The sequence below is a fragment of the Ammospiza nelsoni genome, chromosome 1 (genome assembly GCF_027579445.1).
Source record: "Ammospiza nelsoni isolate bAmmNel1 chromosome 1, bAmmNel1.pri, whole genome shotgun sequence".
Lineage (NCBI taxonomy): Eukaryota > Metazoa > Chordata > Aves > Passeriformes > Passerellidae > Ammospiza > Ammospiza nelsoni.
In genome coordinates, this window is record NC_080633.1 from 68,491,543 (window position 1) to 68,504,121 (window position 12,579).

Below are 12,579 nucleotides of genomic sequence, written 5' to 3' on the forward strand. Positions count from 1 at the left end.
CCTCCTTTTCTCCAGTTATTTTATTGGTTTTTGGCACAGATTAATCCCTTAGATCAGAGTCTATGTAGCTTTTTGCAAATGTCATACTTTCTTAAAGTACCACTTTAAATTTATTGACAAGGTACTTGATTTTCTTAGTTACCTTTCTCAAGACCTTTTAAATCAGTTGATGGACCATGAAGTGGGCTGGAAGATCTGCCAACCATAAATTGAAAACCCTTGCCTGAGCAAAATAAGTTCACATTTTCTGAGAGAAATGCTGAATTTCCAGAAGGATAAAGAACCCCAAATCCCCATGCATGTAGCTGTTGTTTAAAAACACATTTGTTTGAAGGCTTACTATTTTCCAATGCTAAATGTACTGCCCTTTTGCTTACATAGGGTTTGAAGGAAAGCTAGCCTTCAGGCCTCCATAGAGCACATGTGCAAGGTTGAAAACCCTTCAGGGCATGAGAAGAAAATGCAAAAGCGAGGGGAAAATGGGCATGACAATTTTGAGGGTGTAACCACATAGCCTGGTGTTTTTAATTTAGGGTAGAAAGACCTGCCCTTCTCTTCTGGAGCTTATGTCCTGAGCAGATCACCTCAGTGCTGGTAGGGAGCCTGAGGAGGGGGGCAGAGTCTTGGGGAGAGGCCCCATCAGCTGGACTCACCCTCAATTGGGTCCTCAGCTCCAGAACTGTACATACAGATTTCTAGTTTTCTACGGAGATGAGGGCCAGCCTCTTGATCTGCCACGTGGTTTGAGGGAAAATTACAATGGGTGGAAAAATGTACCATCCAACAATTTTCTTCTCACTAGGCTTTCTTTGCCTCCTGCAATTTTGCTGTGTGCTCTGTTCTTCTGCCTTGCCAGTACTGTGTATCTGTCATTATCAGTTTCTGGTGCATTGTCCTTTCCTTGTCTTGCAGACCAAAGGTGAACTAGTAGCTGGTAAAGAAATGTCTGTGATTGTGGAATTCACCAATCCTCTGAAACAAACCCTGGAGAACGTCACACTCCGCCTCGAGGGACCTGGCATGCTGAGAACAATAAAAAAGCAGTTCGGGTAGGAAAGAAAGCACAGCCAGCTGGGGGTTTGTCCCCTGCTTGCTCACAGTAGGAAGCTCACAAGAGACACTTAACTAATGCTGTGCTGAGTAATTTAATTCAAACACTCTCTCTGTACTTTAAAATCCAATACACAGGGGAGCTATAGGTCTCCATAGTCAGTAGAAGTTGGGCTATCCAGAGAGATTGTGAGAGCATTTCATCTGCTCAGTACCAGGGCTGGAGGAATTGGTAGCGTTTGTGAGTAGTTGCTACTGCAGCCCAAGTTTACTTTTTCACTGTATTACATTACTTTTAGCACTTGACAATAGCACCTACAAACTGCTATTGCAGAGAGGAAGATTTATCCCGCACTTGAAGTGTTTACTGCCGCTCACTCAGCATGTGCAAATCGAGTCCTGTGCTGTTTCTCAGAAAGGGCTTTTCTCTGCTCATGTTAATCATGATTATACAAGACATTCAGGTACCTCAGATGATCTTTTCAAGCTCATGTCAAGACACAAAATGTGTGTTGTTTGCAGAGCCTTCTGGCATAGCTGTGGCGTGTGTGTGAGCGCACAGTTCCCCTCAGTAGCTCCACTGCACAAGGCTGCCCTGGCACACAGGCATGTTCCCAGCACAGGCCACTCCCAGATCTGAGGAAAAGGAAAGCCACCTTCATTATTCTCAGAGTCACACCTTACACTGATACCATGATAGCCCTATGCTAAGCAAGTTGTAAATCCTCTTTCCGTTTTAGTTTGGTGTTATGAGCTTAGCATTAGCCAAGGGTATATAACAAAGAAACTTGGAAAATTTTGAGGCTATGGGCATCTATCTATCTGGGCTTAGTATCTATCATTACCTGAGCTGATGGTCCCCAGGTGTGTGTAAAAGGAGTTTGAGAAATTGCCTTGTGCTTCAGCAGCTGCATAAATTGTCAGCATCCTCTGCAGCCAGCAGGGGAGGTCTGATCCTGACCGCACCTGGGACAGAGATAAAAAGATCAAAACCAATCTCCAGAGTAGAGCTGATAGAAAAATAACCACGAAAGGGCAACATACTGTGTTTGCTTTGTGCACAAGGTATGTCACAGGTGCTGCTGAGCATGACTCAGCATGGTCCACAAGAGTTACACCAGTTGTGGCAATAGCCCTCATTGCTGCCCAGCTGTGCCAGCCTCCCCTGTTGTTCTGCATCCTTTTCAATCCAAAAGCTGCTGGGGACTGCCCTCACCTTGAAGGATGCAGAAATTATCAGGTGCATCAAAGGCACAAGAGTTAAGGGAGAAAAATGACTCACAGAACACACGTCATTTTCCTTAGAGTCACCATGTTTTCCCCTTTTCAGTAATGCCCTTGGCAACATTGAAAATGGAAATGGATCAGCTTAGTCATTTTAAGATTTAACTTCTCTGAGATGAATGTAGGATGCAAGTGATACACACGGAGGACAGAGCAAGGGGCAGTTGTAGTTTATTTAAATAATAATCACATTTGTTTCCATGCATTCAAAGTGATAAATGGCTCCAGTGTGTTGATGGCTCAGCATATTATGCAGAATCATTCATCACTAAGTTCTCTCCCAAGAAAATCAGATCAGGGTGGCTTACTCCTTTTGCAAAGAGAATTGAACACATTCTAGGCTTTCCCCACCCTTTCAACACTTCCCTATTTACCAGGGACTGTTACATAGGGGATGGAGCTTTTTGTTCTATGTGGGGATAAGGTTTTTGGCCTCTGTGTATTTTTCAAGTAGTTTTTCTGTATCACTTGAGTGGCTCCAAGAAACTGATCATGTGTGACCTAGCTGATACAACATTATTCTGGCAATGTAGTGGCTGCAGGGCTTCAGTCTTGACCATTCATAAAGTCTATATATAGATAAAGACATTGATATTTAGCTATTAGCCTCAGACAGATGAGGAGCATGAGTTATGGAAAAGCCTTTGGCAGCAGCAATTCTTACTCAGGGCATAGTCTTTGCATGACAAATGAGAATTAAACAGGCAATGATGGATAGTGCTAAAACAATTATAGCCAAGCATACTTTCACACTAGCAGGTAAGTAATTTTGGGTGTTTCTATATGTCAGAGCTAAGCTAGTATTAGCATCTGTAGTGAGAAGCAACTTGTTCTAGGAACAGGACAGTAGAGAGACAGGAAAACGCAGGTTTGGTTTCCCAGCACAGCTTTGTCTTCCTGCGCATGCACACACACAACACACATATATATGCAGTGAGATGATTTCACTATAAAACAAAGGTGGTAGTGCTACCCCTCTCTCACTGGAGCACTGTGAAACTGTGGCCCAAAAACCTTCATCCTTAGGGAATCTGGACCCCCAACTGCTCAAGAAGTCTGCACAGCAGAATTCTGTAATTACTTCTTCACTTTCCATTCAGATGGAATGTGAAGAAGTAATCCCTTGCAGATAATTGCCATAAACTCTAAAAGGTATTTTACTTTCTTCAGCAATTTAATTCCATTTTAGTGGGCACCTGGTAGATGCAAGCTAACCAGCTATAGGGAACAGAATCTCTCTCATTAAAAACAAAGATAAAAAGAGGGAAAACACTTGCTAGAAGTAGTCTGCATATGCTCACATCAAAAATATGATCTTTCTCTACTTGCTTTTTTTTTTCCTAAAGTGGGTACATGCCTCAAGGTACCTCTATCTGTGTATGCAAAAAGGAGCTGGAATACCTCATTTTACCAGGGGCAGACTTGCACTGAAACAAATACTCAGGTGGGAGGATTCCAGGCTAGCTCATTTAGAGCTAATTAAAGTTTCTTGTCTCATGGCAATTTGTGCTGAGCCTGGGCAGACATTTCTGTCCTGACCCTGGCATATGATATGACACCTGAGAACCAAATCCTATCAGATGAGAATTTGAAACAGTGACTGAAGAATAGGCTTGCTTTGCTCTCACTTTGTTCTGTTGTTTTCAGGACACTGTAGCCATATGAGATAAGAGCAGTGAACTTAGAACCCTCTTATTTAATGCTGAGGAAAAAATAATTCATTTTCATAAATAGCTCCCCACTATATTGCTTTTTCCATTGCTTCCTTTGGAGCAGTTGTATCCCAGCATCCACCAAACACAATCAATCAATCAATAAATATCAGCCTTTAAAATCTGCACACAGAACCTTGTGAAAGCACTGAGAAAACACAGAAACCCAATACCTGAGACTGTCCATGCATCTTAATTTTAGCAAAAAAAAAAAATTGAAAATGAAGAACAGTGCAGAGTGCTGTTATTTTCCCTATGAGTTATCAGGAGTCATACATAATGTAAAAGAGTAACCAACAACAGCAGGACTCCCAAGAATATTATAACTTGCTTTTTGGACATGAAGAAGTCATCAGAAGGGGCCACTGAGGCAATCTGCTGATGGCAGGGTGGTTCAGGGTAGGAGTGACTGAGGGGTTGAACATCTCATAGGGTTTGCAGAGAAATAGCCTGTACACCTGGACTTATCTAACCACTTAAGGAATCACCACCAGGCTATAGGCTATAATAAACAGGAAAAATGGAATTATAAAGTAGAAAAAATATATGTTAGATATAAAGAAGGTCATTCTGAAGGTGATCATGAGAGGAAGTGACAGGAGGCAGATGAAAATGGATTCAATTTGGAAATTTAAAATTAGCCTGAAGGAAAGGCTAGAAAAGGCTTTAGCAGGGTCAGTTCTGAGGAATAGAAGATGGAGAGAGTAATTTACATGACGTTTATGAGAATGAGTGAAACATAAAATATTTGAGACATGTTATACTTACCTACCTTCAGTTTCTCCAGTTTTGTGTCAGGTTGAGAGCATGGACTGACTGCAAAACTGAAATTTTTCTTTTTTTTTATTCAGGAGAATCCTGATGAACTCTACATTGACCTGGGAGGTGAAATTTACCCCAATGCGAGCAGGTTTACGGAAGCTGATTGCAAGCCTGAATTCTGATGCTTTGAGGCATGTGTATGGTGAGCTGAATGTCCAGATTCAGAAACCATGAACCAAGGTGCTGCCTTCTTCTATCATTTAGCTATATTTAAAAATATCATGGTAAGAGGTGGCTGATGGAGAGTTATAAATCTGCTTATTGTTATTTTGGTCATCCTTCTGCTGAAAAAAAATGATAAAGCAAACTAATTGGTATGACTGAGGAGAGTATAAAAGAGCACCTGGATGCTGAATGATTTAAAATTAGCTATATGTAATTAAAGGCAATTCTAGGTCATATTATTTCTGTAGCTCACTTGTATTTATGGTCTTTTGCATTAGTGCTGTAAGGGAATTTGAAAAGCTCCATTCGCCAGAGTAATCTGAACTTTAGTTTTAATTAAGGCCTGGTATTTCACTGAAAAGGGAAAGAAAAAAATAAAGAACCCAGTGTTATAAATTCTTAGACTGAATTACACAATGTTATGGTAGATCATTCAGGCTGCAATAGAAACAGGTATTTCTAGCTAAAAGGGTCTGCTTTATCCTACAAATTAATAATGTTCTGGTTAGTGGTGAGGTCACTTTGCTGGAAGCATCTCTCCAGATGTTTTATCTCCAGAATATTCTCAGCCTCTTGTTTTGTCTTGCAACTTCCCTGTGCTTTTTTTCCTACTCTCTCATGTGTGCAGGCACTCACACAGAGTCACTTCATACCCTCATCAGACCCTGTATTTAGTTGGTGTGCTGTTCCTCTACTTTGCTGGGTGAAAATCCAGAGTTCTTCTGCCTCTGCTCAGAGTTTATCACACAAAACCTGCGCTTTCTGGTCATGTCTCTTGTGTAAGACATGTTTCTCTGCCTTTTTTTCTCTCTGGAACCCAGCCTGTAGACCCTTCTCCCACATGAGTGTGTCAGGAGTGTTTGCTGTCCCAGAGCAGTCCAGGCTGGCAAATGGGGTGAAGGAAAGAGGAGTGGAGCAGGGAGCCTGAGGCTCTTCTCCTGCCAGTGCCACAACCTAGCCAGTGTCCTGCACTGGAGCTGGGGGTGACTTTAACCTACAAATATGGGTATGAATTTAGATTAAACAGTGCCTGAAAGTTCCCAAGAATCATAGCTAAAGCAGAATGAAGACCTGTTACATGAGTAACCCCAGGAATACAGAGGGACAGAATCTCATCTGGGAAAGGAATAAAGATGTATCGTGAGAGTCAGAAAATTACACAAGCCCCAGCGACTCCTCCCCTCTGGCCACAGTGTGTATGTAGGAGCAGATCAGGTATTAACAGCACAGGGGAGCTGGCTGAGTTTCTAAAGTTAAAAGGAGCACATTTCTCATTAAACCCTGGGGCTTTACTGGATGGCCATGTCATTTATGGTCTCAGTGAAAAGCAAGGGAGACGCCTTCCTTCCCTTCTGCTCCTCTTGTTGCTGCACATTGCCCATGGTACTTCTGCAAGACCTGTAACCAGCTGTGAAAGTCTTGGGGGAAGAGAAATGCAGCTCTTTTTACTAAAGTGTGGGAACAAAGCAAAAATTCATACCACCTGATATAGTCTGGGACTACCCCAGAATCCAGGAAAACCAGATTTTGGGGGCTTTCGCTTCAGGAATGGACACACCTTCATTTTATACAGCCTATGTGACCACATCAGAAACTTTGCCATGTCAAAGTCATGTGGGGTAGAAGACACTGAACAATGTATTGTCAGTGCAAGGTGACAATCTCTGCTAGATAATTAAGCAGTCTTACCAAGCTCTACATCTTCTAATAAAATAATCCATTTTGTGCTCTTGCATATAAACCTGCTTTCTATTCCAGGCATTTTATAAATACAGTGTAATAAGAATTCAAAATAAAGTGTGTCTCATTGCACTTGTGTGTTGTGTTCTGCATTTTGATCAATTACTTCTACACAACAGCACTGTAGACACCAGTTGCTGCATCTTCATTGTAAAAATTAAAAAATACACTTCTGAGCCATGTGTCTTTTTTGGTGCAAAGGAGAAAAACTCATATTTATTTAAATGAAAAAAATATATTACAGGCTAATTTTAACTGTTTTACTTTGGTTCTCCTTCTGTTCCAACAACTGGCTACCTAATGAATTGGAGAAGGTGATGATTTCCAGAGAACATCACTAGTGCCAGGAAAAAGGTTCCCTGGAACTTGTTTTAACTTGTCAGAGACCATTAAGGCACAAGTTTGCCCCTAATGAAACCTTACCTATGTCCCATTTTTAAGGAGTGCTTCTCTCAGCAAAATATTTCAAGTCATTTTACTAACACACTCTTAGCTGAATGACCTTTGCCAGAAGACAGGAAGTGTTTTACTTATAGTTTATAGAGAGGTATATTGATGTGAAGTGATGGCTGGGAACAGAGACCAGGGATGTCAGCAGCCCTTGGCACCACCTACCCTCTCACTGTGCACCGAGATGCTCACAAAAATCTAAGGAAAAAATGAGGATGGCTTCTAGGATTTCAGCCACTCACCAGCCCATGCGTGGGCTGTCACATCAAGCACAGGTAAAACCTGACTGGAGGAGAAGGGAGTGCTGTGATTTCACTTTGTGTACCTATAGGGTGTGATCAATAAATAATGAGGACAGATTGGTGACCTCAGATTGGGAGGAGCTCTGAACTGGAAAAGAGTTACAGAGTTCAAATTCTTCAGCTGAGGGTCTTTTTTGAGAGAGCTGAACTGGGGTCCTCAACGCAACCATCACAGCTCAGAGATGCACTGAGGAGGAAACAGTCCAAGAGCAAAGAAACAGAGCTGAGACTTCCAAAGTTCTCACAGTCCAGCAGCTCAGAGATGCTAAATGCAAACAAGTCACTCCTGAAGCAAACCTCATTTGTTACCAACTTGTTTCATCCAAGCTGTGGGGCAGCTTGCTTCAATAGCCATCAACTTGTCACATTCCAAATCCTGCTATGATCAAAAGGAGACACGTCTTACATGCAGACCTGGGAAGAATATGTTGTTAGTCTTGTTAAAAATAATCTAATCAGAGAATTATTAGTAGCTGGAATAACTAGGATGGTATTATATTCTTGTACTTTAATACAATGATACTACCATTTATAGTCCAAATTATATTAGGTACACATAAACTTTATAGAATTCTCCATTTTCTCTGCTTTTATATGGATCTCTTATCAGGCATCACACTGCCCCTGTGATGTCTCCAAGCTGGATGGGGGCATGTGTAACAGCAAGTCACCAGTGTCCCAAGACCTCTACCAAACAGAGTCTGATATTAGTGGGAAGTCTATCTTCCTCTTCACTGGGATAATCACAACAGAAAATTTCGTCCTTGTCACCCTATGATACATCAGAGGTCATTTTTACAGACTTTTTGTACACACCATGTCTTGTTCTTTTTTTTTATTGATTCAGCTCCACAGCAGATCCTAATTTGCTACGTGATGCATTTTACTTGTGTTGGGTACTCAATGTTAGGTCTCCTTTGTTACATCTAGAATTTTTCTGACCTACCTCCTAATGTTGCAGCCTTTGACAACCACTTATTAACTACTGGTGAGCTGTTTGTAGCCTGAGGCCTCTCATATCATGCTACACCTGCACTGTCAAGGCCCCTGTTACCATCCCATTCTAGTGAACCTTTATGCTGCATTTTATTTTGAGGTCATGAACAGTTCATTCTACAAGGAATAACCACCTGCACTTACTGTTCTACTAGTTACAAAAAGGACATATAACAACAAGAATTGCACCATGCAATTGGATAAAGCACAGCAAAAACTAAAAGAAAGCCAGTAGTAGATAACAGGGCATTAGATAATAGCTTTTGCAGGTAAAAATCTTGACAAGCCCCAGTGGCTGTGCTGCTAGGTTATCACCAAGCTATGACCTTTCTCAAGCAATGGCACATCTGATTTGCACACCAAAAGGAGAGAACATGACTGAGCATTGACTTTTCTAGTGACTGGTACTACCAGTGATAATTGGTTTGAACTGAAACTAATCAATAAACAATGCCAAATCAGTGACACACCTGGTCCCCCACCGCTTTCTTCTGCTGGTCACTCTCCTTTCTGCTATGCCATTTTCTCAGCATATTGCTTTCATATTTGTCGTTGTTTTTCCCAAGGAGAAGGCTGTGGCTGCTGGTGCTAACTTCTGAATTTGAGTGACGGCGCAAGAGAGGAAGACAACAGAAGACAACCAGATGAGAGGAGGTGAGGAAACCAGAATGGATATCCCTGTTATGAAAGAGGAAAGTCTAAAGTACACTGTAAGTGTTGATGGAAGGAGAGGAATTGTCTTGTATATTGGAGCTGGCACGATAGCTGGATGAGAAAAGGAGACATGAGTGTGCTCTATGAGGGATCCAAGCTGGGCTCAGCCTTTTCCATAAGTCACCTGCAGCCCAACTCAAACAGGGTTGTGCCTGTCTGGTCTCTGCAGGATTAGCCTGGGAATAAAAGGGACACCTTGCTAACACTCATGCAGCTCCTGCTCAGGTTTTGGCTACCACAGAGTGGGCACAAGACCCTGACATATGCTGGAAGCACCACTCAAAGCCACAACAACACACAGGCAGGACATGATTGAAGGGGAGGGGAGGAGGTCATTATGCAGCTGCCATCACCTGCAGCTTGCCATCCCTGCAGCCATAATCCTGCTGTATTGATTGTGTGACCGTTTCCTCAGAATCCACTAACTTATGGAAATGGTGTAGATCAGGCTTCCAAGCTGGAAGTTATAAATACATTGGCTTACCCAAAAATCTTTTGAAGTGGATCCAACAGCAGGCAGACTGATGAGATATTTTTGCCTCCAGGTGTGAAACAGGGGACACTCACAAAGTTATGGGGGAGGAAGAATGAACACTCTCACTGTCTACTTGGTAACTTCTATGTTCATTGCTGTGTGAGTTCTGAATTATGAATAAGAGACCTGCAAGTTGGAAACATCATTAATTAAGTGATGAATCAGTGAATTGGCATGTTGGACTGATTTGTGCAAAGTTTGAAGTGTCTGTTTTCTTTCCTAATGTGTTCACAGAATAGAGTTTAATTTAGGTATTAATTTTAATGTATTTTCCTGTAATTTCAAGCAATCAAAATGCATCATGACAACCCTAATGGAAGGAGTGGGAAACATCTGGTCTAGTGAAAACTGTAGTAGCAATGAATGGTGTTGCAGATTCAAGTATTTTGCTTATACAACAGGACTATCTTGGTTGGGCACAAATCCAACATAGAATCTGTGTTTAGTAGCTTTGGTGGCTCTTTTTTTGTGGTCTTTGAGAGCTTCCTTAGATTTTGGCATCTACCAAGGCAATTCCCAAGCGTGCTATCAACAGATATAATCAAACATCTCGTATTTACTTTGAACCTCATTCTCCCACTGACCTCCTTTGACATCCTGTGTCTCTGGTACTGGGAGAATCAGAGAGACCTTCTTTCCTCTCCAACATGCAACCTATAGTTTCATCTACTTCTGAACTGCATTCCACCCACATCACATCTTCTTCACTTTAGGAATCCTATCTCAGTCATTTTGCGCATGTAAACTCTTCCATGCTTGCAACCAGTCTTGTTTCTCTCCTCTGAACTTCTCCCAGCATTATGTCACTTTAAGTACCATTTAAACACAGCAGTTTCAAGCAGCTGCATTTTGAAAGGACACTGCTAATGAGTGACTGGCCTACCTTTGCAGGGAGAATGAGGATCTCTTGGCACCCAGATTCATTAAGTTAAACCTGGACTCAGCTGTGGTTGAAACAGATTCAAAACAAGCCCCTGTTGCAAGATCTGTACCATAAAGGTTGAACACATTTTGTGCATGCATTGTTTCATGAAATACCTCTATTCTGTCAGAGAAGTGTGACTGCCCTTGAAAAGACCACAGGTCACCTTTCTACAGCAGTGTATGAACAGTAAGTAGGGCATTAACATTTGAAAACCAGCTGATCTCTTTCATCACTATGTAGATTCATAGGATTATGAGATGTGCTTAAATGTTATCTGCATGCTGCCCTTCTTCAAAGTAAATATGTCTCAGAATCTCTGTGGTTGTATGGTGCTCTAAAGGTTGTTTTATCTGATTACAAAATTCCTCTGCTTGGAAATAACCTGCAGAATAATAGTGAAATGCTGCTGTGAACTTCAGACATCTGCTCAGAAAAAAAAACCTGAGAGACTAAGGGGTAAATCCAGTGAGCTGTAACTCAGTTTTAACATTCTTCAGCTATATTTGCATTAGTAAGTTTTACAGGAACAGATCTTTAGAGTGAAGCCGCTGGCACTGAGTTCCCAATAGCTACACTGTGTTTTGGAGGGTTTATGTTAGACTTGCCATCTCTGGTCTGAATGGCTGTGAGACCTTGGAGAGCCTGTTGTTGCACTCTTCAATTCAATCACTCTTCACTCTTCAGTCAACTCAGATAAAACAGAGCTGATCCACTGTGTGCTCTCAGATCACTGTGACATGAACTAAAACACTGTAAACCATTTTATCAAAAATGTGTTACTGGTCAAAAGATGTGAGGAATGGTCAAGAGCTCAACATCTGTGACAGCTGCATGGCAAAGATCTGCCTGGGCAATGCAATCTGAGAGCATGGAAGCATTCACAATTTCTCTGTGTAGATGTACTGGTACAAAAGTTCTCTCATCACTGTTGCTAACTCCAACAGGAGGTACAAAAAGTGCACCTTCAGAAGTAATGGTAGGAATGTTTGGTAGACCAGCTTTAATTAAAAAACTCTCTAGTCTCCCACAGGTCTGGTTTTGTATCAGCAGGAATGGATGGTGCTCTCTCCAGAGTGGCACACTAACACTGTGTGATCCCTAGAAGTATCTTTATGCTGATCTGGCTGTATCTGTGCTTGTACCAAGATGCATTCTTTGGGAACTGGTCTCCTTTTAACCAAATGCTGCGCACTTCACTAGTGATGCACGCTGCCTCCAAATCCCCTTTGCAGCTGGAAAAGCTTGCCCTGCTGTTTGCTTAAAAGTTTGTTGGGTTTGTTGTCCTTTATAGAACAAACAAGTTGAGCTAATTTAGGGACTGTTATAAAGATGATGTTCCAAAGCCTCTGCTGCCTAAACAATTTAGTTTGTAGGAAGACATTTTCCTTTACTAAGATAAGCTTTGCACACAGCCATTATAAACCCCACTGCAACATTCTGATGAATTATTTTCTGCCTTTCAACTGGTTTAAGTTAAGAAGCCACAGCTTTTGCAATATAAAACAATACTTTGTGCTCCAATCAGCTAGTTCTAGAAGAGCTTTTAAGTAGTAAAACGTATTCCCAAAGCTCTGTTGACCTCATCAGCATTACTGGTGCCCAAGGAAAAAAATACCTTTGCGTTCAGAGACTCAACAATGGGGAAGTGTCATCATCAAACTGCAAGTTAACTTGCATCCAACTGTGGTTACATATGAAAGTGTGAGATTAAGCAATGGGAAAAGCTACCATTTTGAGGAAAAGATTAAAAAAAAAAAAAAAGCAGACTTTAGATGAGAGTATAGGAATTTAGGAAAGTAAAAGAACTTCTACATGTGATTTTTACATATTAAAAAATTGAGTAGCAGGAAACAAATCCAGCTAGGAACAATTTTGAGGGAGAGA

General features: G+C 41.5%; 1 protein-coding gene and 1 long non-coding RNA gene across 4 annotated transcripts in view; both read left to right on the forward strand.

The window, feature by feature from the left end:
- Positions 1 to 6,845, forward strand: part of F13A1 (coagulation factor XIII A chain) — a 59,293-nt gene extending 52,448 nt beyond the window's left edge. For all 3 annotated transcript variants that reach the window (XM_059470239.1, XM_059470231.1, XM_059470221.1), the window contains exons 14-15: positions 913 to 1,049; positions 4,898 to 6,845. In XM_059470239.1, coding sequence (XP_059326222.1) covers positions 913 to 1,049; positions 4,898 to 5,042 — 282 coding nt within the window. In that variant the 3' untranslated portion in view covers positions 5,043 to 6,845. The remainder of the gene's footprint in view (positions 1 to 912; positions 1,050 to 4,897) is intronic.
- A 2,087-nt stretch (positions 6,846 to 8,932) lies between these two features.
- Positions 8,933 to 11,012, forward strand: LOC132083942 (uncharacterized). Its single transcript, XR_009420009.1, has 2 exons — positions 8,933 to 9,175; positions 9,781 to 11,012. It is a non-coding gene; the product is annotated as an uncharacterized LOC132083942 (long non-coding RNA).
- The last annotated feature ends 1,567 nt before the right edge of the window (positions 11,013 to 12,579 follow it).